This window comes from Hordeum vulgare, chromosome 6H (genome assembly GCF_904849725.1).
Source record: "Hordeum vulgare subsp. vulgare chromosome 6H, MorexV3_pseudomolecules_assembly, whole genome shotgun sequence".
NCBI classification, from domain to species: domain Eukaryota; kingdom Viridiplantae; phylum Streptophyta; class Magnoliopsida; order Poales; family Poaceae; genus Hordeum; species Hordeum vulgare.
The window spans coordinates 523,005,116-523,028,193 of NC_058523.1; the positions used below are offsets into that span (position 1 = coordinate 523,005,116).

At 47.4% G+C, this 23,078-nt stretch overlaps 1 protein-coding gene across 1 annotated transcript; it reads left to right on the forward strand.

The window, feature by feature from the left end:
* Positions 1–19,207: 19,207 nt before the first annotated feature.
* Positions 19,208–21,548, forward strand: LOC123402649 (WAT1-related protein At1g44800-like). The gene is made up of 4 exons (XM_045096578.1): positions 19,208–19,533; positions 20,081–20,143; positions 20,259–20,930; positions 21,029–21,548. Exons 1-4 carry the CDS (start codon positions 19,340–19,342, stop codon positions 21,255–21,257), a joined length of 1,158 nt encoding a protein of 385 aa, XP_044952513.1. The 5' UTR covers positions 19,208–19,339; the 3' UTR covers positions 21,258–21,548.
* The last annotated feature ends 1,530 nt before the right edge of the window (positions 21,549–23,078 follow it).

Below are 23,078 nucleotides of genomic sequence, written 5' to 3' on the forward strand. Positions count from 1 at the left end.
GGGGGACTCCCCCCCAAAACCGAGTTGGACTTGGTTTGGTGGGAGGAGTCCCCCTCCCTTCCCACTTCCTCCCTCTTTTTTTTTCTTTTCCTTTGATTTCTTATTCTTGGCGCATAGGCCCCCTTGGGGCTGTCCCACCAGCCCACTAAGGGCTGGTGTGTCTCCCAAAAGCCTATGGGCTTCCCCGGGGTGGGTTGCCCCCCCCCCCCCCCCCCCGTGAACTCCCGGAACCCATTTGTCATTCCCGGTACATTCCCGGTAACTCCGAAAACCTTTCGGCAATCAAATGAGGTCATCCTATATATCAATTTTCGTTTCCGGACCATTCCGGAAACCCTCGTGACGTCCGTGATCTCATCCGAGACTCCGAACAACATTCGGTAACCAACCATATAACTCAAATACGCATAAAACAACGTCGAACCTTAAGTGTGCAGACCCTGCGGGTTCAAGAACTATGTAGACATGACCCGAGAGACTCCTCAGTCAATATACAATAGCGGGACCTGGATGCCTATATTGGATCCTACATATTCCACGAAGATCTTATCGTTTGAACCTCAGTGTCAAGGATTCGTATAATCCCGTATGTCATTCCCTTTGTCCTTCGGTATGTTACTTGCCCGAGATTCGATCGTCAGTATCCGCATACCTATTTCAATCTCACTTACCGGCAAGTCTCTTTACTCGTTCCGTAATACAAGATCCCGCAACTTACACTAAGTTACATTGCTTGCAAGGCTTGTGTGTGATGTTGTATTACCGAGTGGGCCCCGAGATACCTCTCCGTCATACGGAGTGACAAATCCCAGTCTTGATCCATACTAACTCAACTAACACCTTCGGAGATACCTGTAGAGCATCTTTATAGTCACCCAGTTACGTTGCGACGTTTGATACACACAAAGCATTCCTCCGGTGTCAGTGAGTTATATGATCTCATGGTCATAGGAATAAATACTTGACACGCAGAAAACAGTAGCAACAAAATGACACGATCAACATGCTACGTCTATTAGTTTGGGTCTAGTCCATCACGTGATTCTCCCAATGACGTGATCCAGTTATCAAGCAACAACACCTTGTTCATAATCAGAAGACACTGACTATCATCGATCAACTGGCTAGCCAACTAGAGGCATGCTAGGGACGGTGTTTTGTCTATGTATCCACACATGTAAATGAGTCTTCATTCAATACAATTATAGCATGGATAATAAACTATTATCTTGATACAGGAATTATAGTAATAACTATACATTTATTATTGCCTCTAGGGCATAATTCCAACAGTCTCCCACTTGCACTAGAGTCAATAATCTAGCCCTCACATCACCATGTGAATTACATTGTAATAAATCTAACACCCATACAGTTCTGGTGTCGATCATGTTTTGGCCGTGGAAGAGGTTTAGTCAGCGGGTCTGCTACATTCAGATCCGTGTGCACTTTGCATATATTTACGTCCTCCTCCTTGACGTAGTCGCGGATGAGGTTGAAGCGTCGTTTGATGTGTCTGGTCTTCTTGTGAAACCTTGGTTCCTTTGCTAAGGAAATGGCACCAGTGTTGTCACAGAACAAGGTTATTGGATCCAGTGCACTTGGCACCACTCCAAGATCCGTCATGAACTGCTTCATCCAGACACCCTCCTTAGCCGCCTCCGAGGCAGCCATGTACTCTGCTTCACATGTAGAATCTTCTACGACGCTTTGCTTGGAACTGCACCAGCTTACTGCACCCCCATTAAGAATAAATACGTATCCGGTTTGCGACTTAGAGTCGTCCGGATCTGTGTCAAAGCTTGCATCGACGTAACCTTTTACGGCGAGCTCTTCGTCACCTCCATATACGAGAAACATCTCCTTAGTCCTTTTCAGGTACTTCAGGATATTCTTGGCCGCTGTCCAGTGATCCACTCCTGGATTACTCTGGAACCTACCTGCCATACTTATGGCCAGGCTAACATCCGGTCTAGTGCACAGCATCGCATACATGATAGAACCTATGGCTGAAGCATAAGGGACGGAGCGCATATGCTCTCTATCTTCATCAGTTGCTGGGCACTGAGTCTTACTCAATCTCGTACCTTGTAGAACTGGCAAGAACCCTTTCTTGGACTGTTCCATTTTGAACCTTTTCAAAACTTTATCAAGGTATGTGCTTTGTGAAAGTCCTATCAGGCGTTTTGATCTATCCCTATAGATCTTAATGCCTAGTATGTAAGCAGCTTCTCCTAGGTCCTTCATAGAGAAACTTTTATTCAAGTAACCTTTTATGCTCTCAGAAACTCTACGTTGTTTCCAATCAGTAATATGTCATCCACATATAATATTAGAAACGCCACAGAGCTCCCACTCACTTTCTTGTAAATACAAGATTCTCCAACAACTTGTATAAACCCAAATGCTTTGATCACCTCATCAAAGCGTTTGTTCCAACTCCGAGATGCTTGCACCAGTCCATAAATGGATCGCTGGAGCTTGCACACCTTGTTAGCATTCTTAGGATCGACAAAACCTTCGGGTTGCATCATATACAATTCTTCCTTAAGGAAACCGTTAAGGAACGCCGTTTTGACATCCATCTGCCAGATTTCATAATCAAAAATGCAGCTATTGCTAACATGATTCTGACGGACTTAAGTATCGCTACGGGTGAGAATGTCTCATCGTAGTCAACTCCTTGAACTTGTGAAAACCCATTGCCACAAGTCGAGCTTTATAAACGGTCACATTGCCGTCAGCGTCCGTCTTCCTCTTAAAGATCCATTTGTTCTGAATAACCTTGCGCCCCTCAGGCAGTACCTCCAAAGTCCACACTTTGTTCTCATATATGGATCCTATCTCGGACTTCATGGCTTCTAGCCATTTGTTGGAATCTGGGCCCACCATTGCTTCTTCATAATTTGCAGGTTCATTGTTGTCCAACAACATGATTGATAAGACGGGATTACCGTACCACTCTGGAGCAGCACGTGGTCTCGTCGACCTGCGTGGTTCGACAGAAACTTGAACCGGAGTTTCATGATCATTATCATTAACTTCCTCCTCAACCGGCGTCGCAACGACAGAGGTTTCCCCTTGCCCTGCGCCACCATCTAGAGGGATGAGAGGTTCGACAACCTCGTCAAGTTCTATCTTCCTCCCACTCAATTCTCTCGAGAGAAACTCCTTCTCGAGAAAAGCTCCGTTTTTAGCAACAAACACTTTGCCCTCGGATTTGAGATAGAAGGTGTACCCAACTGTCTCTTTTGGGTAACCTATGAAGACGCACTTTTCCGCTTTGGGTTCCAGCTTTTCAGGCTGAAGCTTTTTGACATAAGCATCACATCCCCAAACTTTAAGAAACGACAACTTTGGCCTTTTGCCATACCACAGTTCGTATGGTGTCGTCTCAACGGATTTTGATGGTGCCCTATTTAAAGTGAATGCAGCTGTTTCTAATGCATAACCCCAAAACGATAACGGCAAATCGGTAACAGACATCATAGATCGCACCATCTCTAGTAAAGTACGATTACGACGTTCGGACACACCATTACGCTGTGGTGTTCCAGGCGGTGTCAACTGTGAAACAATTCCACATTGTCTTAAGTGAGCACCAAACTCGAAACTCAGATATTCACCCCCACGATCAGACCGTAGGAACTTGATCTTCTTGTTACGATGATTTTCAACTTCACTCTGAAATTGCTTGAACTTTTCAAATGTTTCAGACTTGTGTTTCATTAAGTAGACATAACCATATCTACTCAAATCGTCAGTGAAGGTGAGAAAATAACGATATCCGCCGCGTGCCTCTATGCTCATCGGACCACACACATCGGTATGTATGATTTCCAACAAGTCACTTGCACGCTCCATTCTTCCGGAGAACGGAGTTTTAGTCATCTTGCCCATGAGGCATGGTTCGCACGTGTCAAGTGAATCAAAGTCAAGTGACTCCAAAAGTCCATCGACATGGAGTTTCTTCATGCGCTTTACACCAATATGACCTAAGCGGCAGTGCCACAAAAATATGGCGCTATCATTGTTAACTCTAACTCTTTTGGTCTCAATGTTATGTATGTGTGTATCGCTATCAAGATTCAATATGAACAATCCTCTCACATTGGGTGCATGACCATAAAAGATGTTACTCATAGAAATAGAACAACCATTATTCTCCGACTTAAAAGAGTAACCGTCTCGCAATAAACAAGATCCAGATATAATGTTCATGCTCAACGCAGGCACTAAATAACAATGATTCAAGTTCATAACTAATCCTGATGGTAACTGAAGTGAAACTGTGCCGACGGCGATTGCATCAACCTTGGAACCATTTCCTACGTGCATCGTCACTTCGTCTTTCGCCAGCCTTCGTCTATTCCGCAGTTCCTGTTTCGAGTTGCAAATATGAGCAACAGAACCGGTATCGAATACCCAGGCACTACTACGAGAGCCGGTTAAGTACACATCAATAACATGTATATCAAATATACCTGATTTTTCTTTGGCCGCCTTCTTATCTGCCAGATACTTGGGGCAATTGCGCTTCCAGTGACCCATACCCTTGCAATAGTAACACTTTGTTTCAGGCTTAGGTCCAGCTTTGGGTTTCTTCGTCGGATTGGCAACAGGCTTGCCGCTCTTCTTTGAATTACCCTTCTTGCCTTTGCCGTTTCTCTTGAAACTAGTGGTCTTATTCACCATCAACACTTGATGCTCTTTACGGAGTTCGGACTCTGCGACTTTCAGCATCGCAAACAACTCGCCGGGAGACTTGTTCATGCCTTGCATGTTGTAGTTCAACACAAAGCCTTTATAGCTTGGCGGCAGTGATTGAAGGATTCTGTGAGTGATAGCCTCTTGCGGGAGTTCAATTCCCAGCTCAGCTAGACGGTTTGAGTACCCAAACATTTTGAGCACATGTTCACTGACAGACGAGTTCTCCTCCATCTTGCAAGCATAGAATTTATCGGAGGTCTCATACCTCTCGATCCGGGCGTTCTTCTGAAAGATAAACTTCAACTCCTGGAACATCTCAAATGCTCCATGACGCTCAAAGCGACGTTGAAGTCCCGGTTCTAAGCCATACAAGACTGCACATTGAACTACTGAGTAGTCCTCCTTACGCGCTAACCAAGCGTTCTTAACATCCTGATGAGCCGTAGCGGGTGGTTCATCTCCTAGCGCAGCATTAAGGACATAATCCTTCTTCCCAGCTTGTAAGATTAGCTTAAGATTACGAGCCCAGTCTACAAAGTTGCTTCCATCATCTTTCAACTTAGCTTTCTCTAGGAACGTATTAAAATTCAGGATGACACTTGCGTGAGCCATGATCTACAACACAAATATATTCAAAGTGGACTCAGACTATGTTCAAGATAATTAGAGTTCAACTTAATCAAATTATATGCTAAACTCCCACTCAAAAAGTACATCTCTCTAGTCATTTGAGTGGTTCATGATCCACTTACACTATCCCAAGTCCGATCATCACGTGAGTTGAGTATAGTTTCAGTGGTAAGCATCCCTATGCTAATCATATCAACTATATGATTCATGATCGACCTTTCGGTCTCATGTGTTCCGAGGCCATGTCTGCACATGCTAGGCTCGTCAAGCTTAACCCGAGTGTTCCGCGTGCGCAACTGTTTTGCACCCGTTGTATGTGAACGTTGAGTCTATCACACCCGATCATCACGTGGTGTCTCGAAACGACGAACTGTAGCAACGGTGCACAGTCGGGGAGAACACAATTTCGTCTTGAAATTTTAGTGAGAGATCACCTCATAATGCTACCGTCGTTCTAAGCAAAATAAGGTGCATAAAAGGATTAACATCACATGCAATTCATAAGTGACATGATATGGCCATCATCACGTGCTCCTTGATCTCCATCACCAAAGCACCGGCACGATCTTCTTGTCACCGGCGCCACACCATGATCTCCATCAACGTGTCGACATCGGGGTTGTCGTGCTACTCATTCTATTACTACTAAAGCTACCTCCTAGCAAAATAGTAAACGCATCTGCAAGCACAAACGTTAGTATAAAGACAACCCTATGGCTCCTGCCGGTTGTCGTACCATCGACGTGCAAGTCGATATTATCTATTACAACATGATCATCTCATACATCCAATATATCACATCACATCGTTGGCCATATCACATCACAAGCATACCCTGCAAAAACAAGTTAGACGTCCTCTAATTTTGTTGTTGCATGTTTTACGTGGTGACCATGGGTATCTAGTAGGATCGCATCTTACTTACGCAAACACCACAACGGAGATATATGAATTGCTATTTAACCTTATACAAGGACCTCCTCGGTCAAATCCGATTCAACTAAAGTTGGAGAAACCTTCACTTGCCAGTCATCTTTGAGCAAAGGGGGTTACTCGTAGCGATGAAACCAGTCTCTCGTAAGCGTACGAGTAATGTCGGTCCAAGCCGCTTCAATCCAACAATACCGCGGAATCAAGAAAAGACTAAGGAGGGCAGCAAAACGCACATCACCGCCCACAAAAACTTTTGTGTTCTACTCGAGAAGACATCTACGCATGAACCTAGCTCATGATGCCACTATTGGGGAACGTCGCATGGGAAACAAAAAATTTCCTACGCGCACGAAGACCTATCATGGTGATGTCCATCTACGAGAGGGGATGAGTGATCTACGTACCCTTGTAGATCGTACAGCAGAAGCGTTAGAGAACGCGGTTGATGTAGTGGAACGTCCTCACGTCCCTCGATCTGCCCCACGAACAATCCCGCGATCAGTCCCACGATCTAGTACCGAACGGACGGCACCTCCGCGTTCAGCACACGTACAGCTCGACGATGATCTCGGACTTCTTGATCCAGCAAGAGAGACGGAGAGGTAGAAGAGTTCTCCGGCAGCGTGACGGCGCTCCGGAGGTTGGTGATGATCTTGTCTCAGCAGGGCTCCGCCCGAGCTCCGCAGAAACGCGATCTAGAGGAAAAACCGTGGAGGTATGTGGTCGGGCTGCCGTGGAAAAGTCGTCTCAAATCAGCCCTAAAACCTCCGTATATATAGGTGGGAGAGGGGGGACCTTGCCTTGGGGCTCAAGGAGCCCCAAGGGGGTCGGCCGAGCCAAGGGGGGAAGGTCCCCCCCCCCAAACCGAGTTGGACTTGGTTTGGTGGGTGGGAGTCCTTCCTTCCCTTCCCACCTCCTCCTTTTTTTTCTCTTTGATTTTTCTTCCAATGCGCATAGGGCCCTTTTGGGCTGTCCCACCAGCCACTAAGGGCTGGTGCGCCACCCTCAAGGCCTATGGGCTTCCCCGGGGTGGGTTGCCCCCCCCCAGGTGAACTTCCGGAACCCATTCGTCATTCCCGGTACATTCTCGGTAACTCCGAAAACCTTCCGGTAATCAAATGAGGTCATCCTATATATCAATCTTTGTTTCCGGACCATTCCGGAAACCCTCGTCACGTCCGTGATCTCATCTGGGACTCCGAACAACATTCGGTAACCAACCATATAACTCAAATACGCATAAAACAACGTCGAACCTTAAGTGTGCAGACCCTGCGGGTTCGAGAACTATGTAGACATGACTCGAGAGACTCCTCGGTCAATATCCAATAGAGGGACCTGGATGCCCATATTGGATCCTACATATTCTACGAAGATCTTATCGTTTGAACCTCAGGGCCAAGGATTCATATAATCCCGTTTGTCATTCCCTTTGTCCTTCGGTATGTTACTTGCCCGAGATTCGATCGTCAGTATCCGCATACTTATTTCAATCTCGTTTACCGGCAAGTCTCTTTACTCGTTCCGTAATACAAGATCCCGTAACTTACACTAAGTCACATTGCTTGCAAGGCTTGTGTGTGATGTTGTATTACCGAGTGGGCCCCGAGATACCTCTCCGTCACACGGAGTGACAAATCCCAGTCTTGATCCATACTAACTCAACGAACACCTTCGGAGATACCTGTAGAGCATCTTTATAGTCACCCAGTTACGCTGCGACGTTTGATACACACAAAGTATTCCTCCGGTGTTAGTGAGTTATATGATCTTATGGTCATAGGAACAAATACTTGACACGCAAAAAACAGTAGCAACAAAATGACACGATCAACATGCTACGTCTATTAGTTTGGGTCTAGTCCATCACGTGATTCTCCTAATGACGTGATCCAGTTATCAAGCAACAACACCTTGTTCATAATCAGAAGACACTGATTATCTTTGATCAACTGGCTAGCCAACTAGAGGCTTGCTAGGGACAGTGTTTTGTCTATGTATCCACACATGTAAATGAGTCTTCATTCAATACAATTATAGCATGGATAATGAACGATTATCTTGATACAGGAATTATAATAATAACTATATTTATTATTGCCTCTAGGGCATAATTCCAACAAAATGAACTCTGAAAATGTTGAAAGTTGGCATGCTATCATCATTTCACCCACATAGCATGTGTTAAAAAGTTGAGAGGGCTACGACAAAAATTGGATGCACTTCGTGTACAAAACGGACAATCTCTCTCGAAGTATGAGGGTTTCGAACGAGAACTCATCTCTTACAAAGGGATTTCATTTTCTTGAACTTATTTGAACTCCATACTTTTTGTGTGTTCAAAATGCACCATTCAAAGTCACATCACAAAATTTCAACAATTTCTGACTTCATTTGGTATATTTCGTGCATTTACTTATTTTTTTTTGAGCTAGTTGACCCTGAAATTGAAAAGCACTACAAATGAACTCTGAAAATGTTGAAAGTTGGCATGCTATCATCATTTTACCCACATAGCATGTGTTAAAAAGTTGAGAGGGCTACGACAAAAACTGGATGCACTTCGTGTACAAAACGGACAATCTCTCTCGAAGTATCAACGTTTCGAACGAGAACTCATCTCTTACAAAGGGATTTCATTTTTTTGAACTTATTTGAACTCCATACTTTTTGTGTGTTCAAAATGCACCATTCAAAGGCACATCACAAAATTTCAACAATTTCTGACTTCATTTGGTATTCTTCGTGCATTCCATGGAGAATTTGACAAAACTATGAAAATGAAAAGTGTTTGAAATTTAGTACATTCCATACATGCATTACATAAAAGGTTTAATACATTATTACATTATTGCACCAATATTCCTATCTATTATTTCTGTTTTCTTCTGGGTCGTAGCCATGGAGAATCTTCATCATTCAGTAGGATGCTTGGGTCAGTTTTCACTTTGAAGGGCGGAATTTCATGGAACTTATTATAATCTTTTGACATGTTTGTCTTGTCATCTACTCCCACGATGTTTCTTTTCCCTGAAAGAACTATGTGGCGTTTTGGCTCATTGGACGATATCTTCTTTTGCTGATTTCTTTTTCTCGTTTTTGTAGACATGTCCTTCACATAGAAAACCTGAGCGACATCATTGGCAAGGACAAATGGTTCGTCCATGTACGCAAGATTGTTGAGATCCACTGTTGTCATGTCGTACTTTTGATCTACAACTACCCCGCCTCCTGTCAGCTTCACTCATTTGCACCGAAACAAAGGGATCTTAAAAGTAGGTCCATAGTCAAGTTCCCATATCTCCTCTATGTACCCGTAATATGTTTCCAAACAGTGCCCATTCTCGTCTGTTGCATCAAAGCGGACACCACTATTTTGGTTGGTGCTCTTTTTATCTTGGGCAACCGTGTAAAATGTATTCCCATTTATCTCATACCCTTGGAAAGTACATATAGTCGAAGATGGTGGCCTGGCCAAACAGTACAGCTGATCTCCAACGGTGTCGTCATTCATGAGATGTGTCTGCAACCAACTGCCGAAAGTCTTCTCGTGTTCCCCTTTAATCCAAGAGTCAGCCTTCCCCGGGTTTTCGGAGCGTAGAATGTTCTTGTGTCTCACGATATACGGAGCCACCACAGTGGAATTGTGTAGAACTGTGTAGTGTGCTTGAGAGAAAGAATGCCCGTCCATACATACTTTTGCTTTCCTTCCTAGTGTGCCTTTTCCTGTCAGCCTACCCTCATACCGAGATTCAGGAACACCAATCATCCTAAGGTCAGGAAGAAAGTCCACACAAAACTCAATGACCTCCTCTGTTCCATAGCCCTTGGAGATGCTTCCTTCTGGCCTAGCACGGTTACGAACATATTTATTTAAGACTCCCAAGAACCTCTCGAAGGGGAACATATTGTGTAGAAACACAGGACCGAGAATTCTAATCTCTTCGACTAGGTGAACTAGGAGGTGTGTCATTATATTGAAGAAGGATGGCGGGAACAACAACTCAAAGCTGACCAGACATTGGACCACATCAATCTGTAACCCTGATAGACATTCTCGATCGATTACCTTCTGAGAAATTGCATTGAGGAATGCACATACCTTCACAATTGCCAGGCGAACATTTTCCGGTAGAATTCCCCTCAATGCAACCGGAAGCAATTGCGTCATAAGCACGTGGCAGTCATGAGACTTTAGGTTTTGGAATTTTTTGTCTTTCATATTTACGATTCCCTTTATATTCGACGAGAAGCCAATCGGGACCTTGATACTGAAAAGGACTTCAAAGAAGATTTCCTTCTCTTCCTTAGTAAGAGCGTAGCTGGCACGCCCTTGAAACTGCCCTGGATGCATGTCATCTCTTCCTTTATGATGTTCCTGGTCCTCCCGTGCTTCCGGTGTATCTTTTGACTTCCCATACAAGCCCAGGAAGCCTAGAATATTCACGCAGAGATTCTTCGTCAGGTGCATAACGTCGATTGCCGAGTGGATCTCATGGACTTCCCAGTAGGGTAGCTCCCAAAATATAGATTTCTTCTTCCACGTGGGTACGCGCTTACCAGGGCCGTTAGGAACAGGTTGGCTGCCAGGACCCTTTCCAAAGATTACTTTTAAATCTTTGACCATATCAAATACTTCAGCACCAGTACAGATGACAGGCTTCCCCCGGGGTTCTGCCTTGCCATTGAAATGCTTGCCTTTTTTCTTTAAGGGATGCTTGGGCGGAAGAAAACGACGATTGTACGGGTACACATTCTTCCTACATTTGTCCAGATATATACTTTCTGTCTGATCCAAACAGTGCGTGCATGCATTGTATCCCTTGTTTGACTGTCCCTAAATGTTACTAAGAGCAGGCCAATCATTGATGGTTACGAAAAGCAACGCTCGAAGGTAAAATTCCTCTTGTTTGTGCTCGTCCCACACACGTACACCTGGTTCGGCCCACAACTGTAAAAGTTCATCAACTAATGGCCTTAGGTACACATCAATATCGTTGCCGGGTTGCTTTGGACCTTGGATAAGCACTGGCATCATAATGAACTTCCGCTTCATGCACAACCAAGGAGGAAGGTTGTAGATACATAGAGTAACGGGCCAGGTGCTGTGACTGCAACTCTGCTCCCCAAAAGGGTTCATGCCATCTGTACTCAGACCTAACCATAAGTTCCTTGCGTCAGCTGCAAATCTCGGGAACTCTCTCTCGATTTTTCTCCACTGCCGACCATCAGCGGTGTGCCTCAACTTATCGTCTTTCATACGATCTTCCATGTGCCATCGCAACAACTTTGCATGATCTTTATTTCCGAACAGATGTTTCAACCGTGGTATTATAGGAGCATACCACATCACCTTGGCAGGAACCCTCTTCCTGGGTGGCTCGCCCTCAATATCACCAGGGTCATCTTTTCTGATCTTATACCGCAATGCAGTGCATACCGGGCATTTATCCATATTCTCGTACTTCTCACCGCCGTAGAGGATGCAGTCATTAGGGCATGCATGTATCTTCTGCACGTCTAATCCTAGAGGGCAGACAAGCTTCTTTGCTTCGTACGTGCTGGCGGGCAATTCGTTCTTTCTTGGAAGCATCTTCTTCATCAGTACCAGCAAGTTTTCGAATGACGAGTCAGTCACACCGGTCTCTGCCTTCAACTTCAGCAATTCCAGTGTGCTACCCAGCTTCTTCTGGCCATCTTCACAAGTTGGGTACAACAATTTGTTGTGGTCTTGTAACATCTGCTCGAACTGCAACCTCTCCTTTTCTGTGTCGCAACCTCGCCATGCATCAGAAATGACACGGCCAAGATCATCAGCGGGCTCATCTGGTTCCCGTACTTCATCCTGATGTTCTTCTTCATTGTCTTCCATTGCGGTATCAGCATACTCAGGGAACATAGATCGGTAGTTGTCATCATCGTTCTCCTCTTCTTCATCGTTGTCTTCCATCATAACCCCTCTTTCTCCGTGCTTGGTCCAAACATTATAGCCCGACATAAAACCGGACTGAAGCAGGTGGCTCTGAATGACTCTTGAGGAAGTGTAATCCTTCTCATTCCGACATTCAACACATGGACAAAACATAAAGCCACCACCATGCTTGTTCGCATCGGCTGCATCTCGAAAAGAATGCACGCCTTCTCTGTAAGCGACTGTGCGTCGATCACCGTACATCCATGGATGGCTCATCTGCGTTATACGACAGTATATCAAATACAATCACGATCCTAAAAATTAGTACCGCACGGTCTAAACGAGGAAATATAGTTGCTAACCTTTTAGAATAAGTAGAAATAAAGAGGAAGAGGTTTAAGCGTGGCTCATGCATCTCATATCGTAGTTGTGTTCGGTGAACTGGAGCGGCATCCCTCTAACACACATTTCAACAAACACCTCTAGTGCATCAAAAAAAAAGTGGAGAGCTAGCACACACCCACAATCCTCCATCCAAGAAAAATGCAAGGAATAGGGGAGAGGGGGGATGTGCTATATATAGGCAGAGGACTTTAGTCCCGGTTTGAGACACAAACCGGGACTAAAGGTAGCGCACATGTGGGCTGCCCACCGCGTAGCCCTTTAGTCCCGGTTTGGGACACGAACCGGGACTAAAGGCTCCTTACGGGCCGGGACTAAAGCCTCGAGGGAGGCATTGAGAATTGGGGCGACGTGGCCGGGCCTTTAGTCCCGGCCCAGAGGCAGGCCGGGACTAAAGGGTCCCGGCCAAAGGCCCGTTTTCCACTAGTGTTGGACAAATTTGTACAACAACGATATGGTCTTAGTGCTCGCGGTGCGGTTATAACTAAAGAATTAGATGTTAGGTCACATTTCACTCGCCTTATTCACCTTTCTCTCCTCGGTTATATCTAATGCGGTTATATCTCATGACACAGGTAATTGCATTTTTTTTTTCTTTTTTGGGGTATAGATTGTGCTCTCGTGGCCCATTAGCCCATGCCAACACTAGTCCATTTTGACAGCCCTTCTAGTCAAAAAAACCTTAGGTCACATTTCACTCGCCTTATTCACCTTTCTCTCGTTGGTCTCTCTCTCTCTCGCTCGACGCCGCCGCCACCACCTTTCGACCCCGCCTTGCGTTGCCGCCGGATCAGCATGGCCGACACCACCTCCCGAACCCACCGCGCGTCGCTGTCAGACCAACGCGGCCGCCGCCACCTGCCGACGCCGCCACGCATCACTGTCGGGCCAACAAAGTCGCCGCCACCTCCTGGCCACTAGTCGAGAACTACCACTCCCCTCGCGCATCTTCTTAATTCCCATAACCTATTTAGGAAAATGCTAAAGTGGTCTAGGGGGTTTTGCTGGATATGAAAAGTGACAGTGTTAAGCCTCTTTGGTTGTTAGAGAAGGTAGTGGGGTTGGTTGGTCAAATAGAGAACTTGCTAGTGTAAGCTTGCAGGAAATTCAGTTCTAGACCACACTTTGGAGGGAGGGGGGAACATTTGGTGATTTTAAAATGTGTAAATAGATCTGATCTCCTAGACTTAAGGTTTTGGTAGGAAGGACTGTGATATGGAAAATTTTCAGAATTATTTGATCTAGGAAAAATGAAGTTGCAGTGCAATGCTCAAACTGGACCAGAAATGAAAATTAGAGCATCTCTAACAGACCCCTTATATTGCCGACCCGTAAAAATAGTTTATAGTTCGCGGCAAAAAAAATTTTTACGGGCCGACGTGGACGGTAGCCGAGCAGACCCCGCAAAACGGACCTATAAAAATGATATTCCGTTTTGCAGGGTCTGCTCAGCCCTCGTGCACCGCCGACCCGTAAATCAGTTATTTGCATTTCAATTTTGGACATGAAAACTCATATTTTCTTCTTTATTTTCTTCAAAGGCATTGGATACATAAAAATTCACCAAATCTTTGCTAAAATAGGATGACCAAAGAAAACAAGAATCACAATTAAGGCCTGCTTGGGATGCCGTTTTATTTTTACAAGTGTAATATTTTACAGAGGTATTATACTGGTCACAATATAAAATCAGCTGAAAACTAAACCGATGGATGGAGGTGTGTATTATTTTTACAACTGTATTTGACAAAAAAAGACATCCCAAGCAGGGCCTTAGGCATTTTAGAAGATATCCAACTTTCATAACTGCTCCCATTAGTTGGACCTACATCTTCTCCATGCATTCATATTTGATCTGCGGATTTTTGATTTCACATTCTTCATTCTTAGGCTTTGATTCTAAAGAATTAGACGTTGTTTCCCCTCTAATTTCCTTTCTAATTGCAATGCAGCCACATCAATAGCCTCAGTTATAATAAAGAGTGCACGAACATCTATTAAGTTTCTTCCTATCAATAAATTAATCGATGTATTCATCTTCCCAATATCAAAATGAGCATCCACCTTCCTACACACATGAATACCTCAATAAGCTACTGAAATTTAACCAAATAAGTTGACAAAGTCAAACACAAAGAAGAACATACCCCGTCATTATTGCGTTTGAAGAATACTCATTCGAGGTGTTGCCGCGTGCTAGATGTGAGCCGCAACAATGTCTATGTGCAGTCGTCGCATTGTATGAGTGGCATCGGCAAGCCGGCGAGCCGCTGGGCGAGCACTGAGACCGGGCGACGACCGGAAGAGTCCTTGCCGGCAAACCGACGATGATGACTAGAGGACGAACCAGTACTTGCATGCAGCGTTGACACTTTGTTGGGGCTATGCAGGGTGCTCCCTAACCAACCCATGGCTTGGCACAGTCGCCGGTGGCTGGAAATGCCAAATCCGATGGCCGCGACAAACATCCGCCAATCTGCAGCTTTCCGGTCAGCTGAGGCATGAGGGAGTGGTGGATGTCAATCTCGGGCATGTGGCGGCCCGCCGGCGTGATCCCGGTGGCTGGTGGGTGGGAGAAAAGCGCGGGCTGAAATGTCCCACCCACCAGCCGCTCCCGATATATACAGGGCACCGACGGGGCGAGGGGGAGAACGTGCGTTTTCGCGGGTTGGGGTGGGCATTTTGCTGCGCCCCCCAAAAACTTTTACGGGTTGAAAGCGGTTTGCGGGGTCTCGTCGGGCAGCATTTTCCGCGCCGACCCGTATTTTGACGATTATTTTACGGGTCGGGGCATTATACAGGGTCTGCAAGAGATGCTCTTAGATGTTGTGCTTAAAATTTACAAATGATCGTGATGAGTTTTTGCATAAAAGTTATCTATAGGCTTCACATCACCTCCGGGCCATTGTAGAATTTATTGATCGTCCGAATCTCCATTGTATAATTTATTGAGTCATTTTAAAAGAACTCCTAACTATGAGTTTTACTTGTGTAGTGGCATCTATGGTGTGGGTATAAATTATTATGGTAGATAAACGTATATGCATTTTGGAAATTGACACTATGATCAACCCAACGTTTAATTCCACTATGCAATAATTCGTACCACCTTCCATATACTATGCCAGTTTAAATCATGTTAGGATCTACTATGCAATGATTCGTACCACCTTCCATATCATCAACAAAGGCAACCTATCGCTTACTGGTCTTGTGTAGTACACAAATAAGCTTTCAAAATTCTGCATGTGAATGTTACCAAGTATATATGTTTCTCATATGCAATACAATCTAAAAATGTCGAGAGACACATGGAATGCATGTTATTTTTAAATTCTTCATTCTAAGATGGTGAGGTTCAAATGAATTCTAAGATATGTTTTCAGTGCTTTATATTAGATGGATTTGGAAACATATGTCTCAATGTTGTAATATTTAGGTAATAGTTGATTTATAAGTGCTACTACAACTTTTAATTTGCTTGTGTATATAATTTGAAATAAGGGACAATTGTACAAGCAACAAAGAATCGGTGTACGATGTGAATAAGTAAAATAAGTGGCTCTTAGAGCAGTCATAGTGGAACATCAAAAAACTGGAAGAACACAAATACACAATGTCTATGTAAAGAATGAAAGGGATAGCCTGCTCACTCAGGATGCTAATGCCCTCGTAAAGTCAAGCAAACCGAGGGAGCAGAGGGATAACTTGAAGGAGGAGAGGGATAAACTGAAGCAGGAGAAAAAGCTACTCAGGACAGAGAGGAATGAGCTATAGAGAAAAGTTACTCACTTCAGAAATGATGGAGAGAGCAATCAAAAAAAGATTCGCCATCTGAGGATAATCCTTGATGAAGAGTGTTTAATTATTTTAATACCTTTTGTAAAGTTTTAAACTCTAAAGTTGATGAGTACGTTTAGTTGATGAGTACTAAGTTTAAACTCTTATTAAGTTTATGAATATGTTTAATTGATGAGTACCTTTTGTGAAGTTTAAACTCCTAGTCTCTGAATAGTGTTCTTTTATTATCCAAAAAACAAATTGCTAACGTTGGACAACAACACACGACAAAGGTAGTATAGATTTATAGCTGGCGTTGGCCACATGGATGCCAGCAACACGTACTATACTGATGACATCGACTCCAACGCCACCACTATTTTCTAACACTGGAAGCCATATTGATGGCGCCGGATGTCCACACCTGCGAGACCATTTTTATCACATCATAGATAGGTTTTTTTGCGCTAGTTCGGAGACCACAAAGCAAAGTACTATATATGTTGAAGCTACACAACATCACCTCCTACAAAAAAAACATTGTCCATAGGCGCCGCTACCATACGTCGATATAGTCTTTGGACGGTTCTCACCCAGAGTTTGTGCACATCCATAGATCAAGACGACATCCGACCACCACCATCATCAAACCCTTCCAATGAAGAATAGACACGACAACCCACCACAACCAAACACACCTCGCGGAGACCACTTATCGCCCAACATCAACACTAGGTGCCGGATCCACCAATAGGAGATCGGATGCAGGGCCACCAAACGCGGCGCGATCCGCCGAGCACATTGTTGGCAAGGAGCAGAGGATTGCTGCTTGAGGCAAAGAACCACCATGGTTCCGAGCACCAACCATACATCAAGTGCCGATAGAAGGCGTGAAGATCAATTCTGGATACTACAACACAGTCTCTGAATCGACGCTATATTTGTGAGATCTTATGTGAAGATCCTTGATTTTTTTTGTTTTCTTTCTTCCTTAATTTTGTATGTTTTGTCGCCTGACTGTTTTTTTAAACGAGGCAAAAGATTTTTCATTCATTGAATAAGAAGAAGAGAATTGCCCGATTAATTGACGGAAAATCGGGCTAAACTATGACATGGGCACCACTGATGACCTGGCCACCGACATGGACCCAAAGCTACAAAGAAGAAAGACATCCATCGCGGAGTCGCAAGCGTCGTCGTCATCACCGGTTGCCTCGAACGGGCGATTCCGACCTCACCAATGAGCTCCAACATCGAAGTCATCCTGCAAACAACTGCAAAGAAACCACGACGGCACATGCCACCGGATGACCACACGCGCGAGTAACCGATAGCTCCGACCTTGACGACGAGAATCACGAGGGAAATATGCAGGAATTGCGCCGACCCCGACCTTCGCAAACGACCACCGAGCACCCGTCATCGTCACCGCCTAGACTCGCTCCATCGCAACTCCGACTTCAAGCAACCAAACAACCCACGGAACACCACCTCGGACACGCCGGAAAGAACCGACTAGCAAAGTCCACGCCGTAACCCGAGCTCCTCGCAACGCTATCATCGTTGCCAAACAGAAACCAACACCCCACCTCAGGAAACCATGCGGCGAAGATGCCACAACCACGCTAGTCTTCCAATCGTAGCCGTCTCCGAGACGATGCCCCCGACAGGGAAAGGATGCACATAAGCCTCCATGGCCTGATCCACTGGATCCGAGGTTTCCCTCCGGAGCTCGAGCCATGGGGAGGAGCAGCACACCTCCACGACGACGCTTCCAAGAAAGATAGTGCCACCCACGGGCGTCGCCGCTGCCGGCTCCGGCTCCGATGAGGACCGGAGCAAGGATTTCTTCCATAGCTGCGCTAAACATCCACTGCCACCGACCGCCGCCTACCAACCACCAGTTGTCGAGACACCTCCTTCTGACCAAGGGATCCCATGATCTACCATGACCAGGCGCACCGCCCTCTGGCCGAAGCCGCCAACACCAAATCTGGGGCCGTCGCCCCGGCAACCGCAGACCTCCAGAGCTTGGGCGTCGCACACCACCATGACCCCCCAGCCAGGGCAGCCCCTGACAGGCCAGAACCGGCCGGAGATGGCCAGATCTAGAAGGCCGCCACATCCGATGAAGAGCACACGGGCTCACACAGGAGGAAAAAGACGCCGCCACCCCATCGAGACCTGTCGGAGGAGAGCCACCGAGCAATGCACGAGGTCACTCCGGCACCGGCGACGCCATGCCGCGAGAGGCCGCGGAAGGCAGACCTCCCCTGCCGCGAGAGCACACCGCAGGGTGAGGAAACGCCTCGCCGCCGCCGTCTGCCGGCCGAGCTTAGCCCGCCGGCTTCCTCCGGCGGCGGCGAGGGAGGAGGGAGCAGGGGAGGGGGCGGCGGCTGCTGCGGCTAGGGTTCCGCCCCAGGCGCCGCCAGGAGGGACGGGGCGTCGTTCTGTTTTTCTTCAGCTCTTGAGATATTTCGTGGTACTGCCTTGTCGCTTGACTGTGACTCAGCGGATTAAGATCGAGCCACACCCTTAGTACACAGGCATATAAACATTTTAAAAACACAAAAAATTGCTCTCAGCCACTACTGTTTCTGTATGTGCTGTCCAGTTTGGCTCAGGATCCATCTCGAGTTGGCTTGAGCCTGAGCCAAACCCAACCTGGCGGCCCGTCACAGCTTCCGAGCTGAAGAGTCGGCTCGCCAAGCCCTGGCTCGGCACGGCTGGTGTCCACTCCAGCGTGACCCTGCACCCTCCACTACGCACAGCAGCTGAGCAGCAGGAGCGCTGGAGCCTCTATATAAACGAGACAGCCGCAGTATGAGCTCATCTCATCACAGAGCAGCCATTGCTCGGCAGTAGTTGCTTCCAATCGGGCTTGAGTTACCTACCATAGGTAGAAGACAGTGAGAGTTGGAGCGAGGAGAAAAACACACTCGCAAACTTCCAAGTGGGGAAGACGACACGATGGGCATGGGGTGGAAGGTCCTGAACGACGCCAAGCCGTACCTGGCGATGGTGCTGCTGCAGGTGGGGTTCGCCGGGATGTACATCATCGCCGTGGCGTCCCTCAAGCGCGGGATGAGCCACTTCGTCCTCGTCGTCTACCGTAACCTCGTCGCCACCGCCGTGATGGCGCCCTTCGCCCTCTACTTCGAGAGGTAACAGCTAATTCCATCCAACTCCGACAAGCCAATCGTGCTAGCTCATGCGCATGCACCCCACGATCGAGCAGACGCCACAAGTACAAATTTGTTTAGTCCATTCCCATTTCTTTTGTCTCATTTAGATGGTGCAAGCTGCACCACCTTCTAATCCAGAAAAGTATATACATACCCTAAGAAAAGTACTAGTAAACATATGCATCTTGATACCTTATTCTATTTTGTACCGGCAAGCTTTAATTTCCCCCCTTTGCTTGTCACGCGTCACATAAGCATACGTCCATGCATGGATCCATCAGGATATCAGAATATCAGTAGAAGTAGAAAATGACACACATGCACGCACGTAGCTGATGAATGGTGATGACTGAAAACCAGGAACCACTGTTACTTCACCCCACCATGCATCCTCCGTTCCACTCATATACTATATGCATGGTTTATTTCGACGTTATAGCTGGATCAGGATTCATGAAATATCAGAACTAGTTAACGTGCTAATTAATTTTGTATTTACTCCAACGTACGTGACATGCATGTGCAGGGGACTGAGGCCAAAGATGACAATCACGATCTTCATCAAGATCATGGGGCTCGCATTCCTCGAGTACGTTCGCTGCGGCTGATTATTTCGATCGGCCGTCGTCCATCCATCCATGCATGACGACAGAGTACAAAGCTGCTGTTACTGACATGTTGTTTGTTGCGTCGTCACCTGGCAGGCCTGTGCTTGACCAGAACCTCTACTACATGGGCGCAAACCTGACCTCGGCGGGGTTCGCGACGGCGCTAGTCAACATCCTCCCGGCCGTCACCTTCGTGTTGGCGCTCATCCTGCGCATGGAGAAGGTGCGGCTGCGGAGCCTGCACAGCCAGGCCAAGATCGCCGGCACGGTCCTCACGGTGGCCGGCGCCGTACTGATGGTCCTGTACCACGGCCCGGTCGTACAGTTCCCGTGGACCAAGGGCCAGCACCACGCCGGCGGTGCGGCCGCCGGCACCGATCCAGCGGCGTGGCTGAAGGGGACCATCATGACCATCGCCGCCTGCGTGGCCTGGTCGGGCTTCTTCGTCCTCCAGTCCAGCACGCTGCGGGACTACCCGGCGGAGCTGTCCCTCACGGTGCTCATCTGCGGCGTGGGCTCGGTGATGAGCACCGCCGTCGCCGTCGTCGCCGAGCGCGCCAACACCCATGCGTGGGTCATCGGTTTCGACACCCGCCTCTTCACGGTCGTGTACGCCGGCATAGTGTGCTCCGGCGTGGCGTACTACGTGCAGGGCATCGTGTCGAGGCAAAGGGGCCCGGTCTTCGTGACGGCCTTCAACCCGCTCTGCATGATCGTAACCGCCGTCATGGGCTCCATCATTCTTAAGGAGGAGATCACTCTCGGAAGGTACAGATTACAGTGCTGCTGCCATTTTCAGATCGATGAGTCAATGCATCAGTGCAACTTACTAATGTTATCATTTCCTACTTTTTTTCTGCTTTCAGTGTGATTGGTGCAGTGATCATCGTGGTAGGCCTCTACTTTCTCATCTGGGGCAAGAGCAAGGATGAGATTAACAAAGTCTCCGACGTCAGCTTCAAGGGCACCGGTGATCTGCCCTTAACCTCGGTGACCAACGGCCACGGCAGCGGCAGCGCCAAGCATGTGCTTGTCAACGGCAACGGCGTCCATGTCCTGGAGGTCGAGACGTCGACGGCCAATGGCCACTACTAGTCAATTAAGGGATCCAACGCAGTAGCGAGTAGCTACGTGCCATACGCCGGCCCATCGTCCATCGACGAGTATATCTGCTCTTTTTCCTACGGAGTACTATATAGAGTGCATGGTCCATTGATCGACCATGCATGAAGACGAATTTTGTTCTCCATTTTCTTGTCAGCATTTCGTCCCTAGCGAGGATCCCATTATGTGACTACCTGAGACTCTGTAAGACTGTAAGAGTGAGCAAGTGCTAATTATACCACCCATGTGCGGTTGTACGTGCATATTTGGAACATTTGTCTACACGCACCCAACTAAATATTTAAATTTTAAAACCGCATTCAATAAGTCAAACATTTCTGATTTTTTCAACCAATATGACATCGTGTGTTATACTCCCTTCGTTTAGTTAAGTTATTTTTAAGTCACTTATCTTGAGACGGAGGGAGTACTTATGCCTACGGTTGCGAGAAGAAATTACATTCACAAATGTTGCGTGTGATATTCTGGGCAAAAGATCGCCGTGAAATTCACGAAAGTCCTTTCCTCGCTAATCCCTACACGTTACTAGACCTTGTCTGGAAAAACTCACAAATGTTCGACATTCTTTTGCTATTATTTTTCAGTTCAGTACATGCATGTGCACCCAGTTTTCACTGGGTAATTGCCACCCTGTGCTGGTTATTTATTCCGGATGCTAGTCACTTCTAAGCTTAGCAGAGAAGCGTGATTAGATGGAAACAGGAATTTATCAAATTCTGAAAGTGAGCAGAAAGGCTGGATCACACTGTGCAGGGTAAGGTCCCGTCCGTAACTGAATTTTTTTTAGAAACGTTTCCACCCGACGCAGCGATCTAACTATTAGGCCAACTCCACCACGCGAGCTCAAATGGACGTCCGATTTCGTCCGTTTAGCTAAGAAACGGACAGCGGACGTAAGACAGAGGCCGGACAAAGTCCTTCCACCCAATTGCTGCTACCTCATTTTTACCCTATTTGATCAGATCCGGCAGGCCCCGCCGTTCCCGCGCCCCGCCGCGCCGCGCCCTGCCCGCCCCCGCCGCCCCTGCTCGCGCCGTGCACCGCCCCGCGCCCGTGCTCGTGCCGCACCACTGCCCGCGCCGCGCCCCTGTACGCCCCGCGCCCCTGCCCGTCGCTGCCGCTGCTGTCCCAGAGGTGGGCTGGATGAGCGAGGAGGCGAAGGGAGGCGCGGAAGACGGCGGCGGCGAGTGCGGCCCAGAGGTGGGCAGCCGGTTGAGCGCCACGTTGAAGCAAAGCTCGAGCGCGCGACACTGGAGCGGGTGCTGCGCGGGCGGCACCGCCGAGTGCGACTGGTGGCTGCGCAGGCGAGCGGCTGCGAGCAGGCGGAGCTGAGCAGTGTGAAGGCGACGTGCAGCGGCGTGACCTGCGCATGGCCGCGTCGGCGCGCGAGGCCGACGACGAGCTTGAGCACCGCGGCCGCCTCGGCGCCCGCGCCCGCGCCCTGCCGCTACCGCTGCTGTCTACTGTAGGTGTGTCTGTCATGGGAGAGAAAATGGAGAGAGATGGTGACATGGGGGCCAGACGCGGACACGGGCAGACGTAGAGGACGCGAAGGCGGACGTTTTGCGTCCGCTTTGGCCCCAAACTCAGACCAACTTTCATCTGGAAATAGGGTAAAAACGAACACAGACATGGCAAAAAGTGGGTATGCTTCCGTGCGGTGGGTCGTCTATTTTGTCCGTTTTACCTCAAATGGACACACCCGTACGTTTTGGGGTCGTGCGGTGGAGCTGGCCTTATGTCGGACGCACGCCGAGCCACGGAATCCATCGCTCATCCCTCCCCTTCCTC

Coding starts and splice junctions, on each gene's coding strand:
- LOC123402649 (XM_045096578.1), top strand. CDS start 19,340: ATGGGCATGGGGTGGAAGGTCCTGAACGACGCCAAGCCGTACCTGGCG. Junction 19,534..20,080: donor TTCGCCCTCTACTTCGAGAG/GTAACAGCTAAT, acceptor ATGCATGTGCAG/GGGACTGAGGCCAAAGATGA. Junction 20,144..20,258: donor ATGGGGCTCGCATTCCTCGA/GTACGTTCGCTG, acceptor GTCACCTGGCAG/GCCTGTGCTTGACCAGAACC.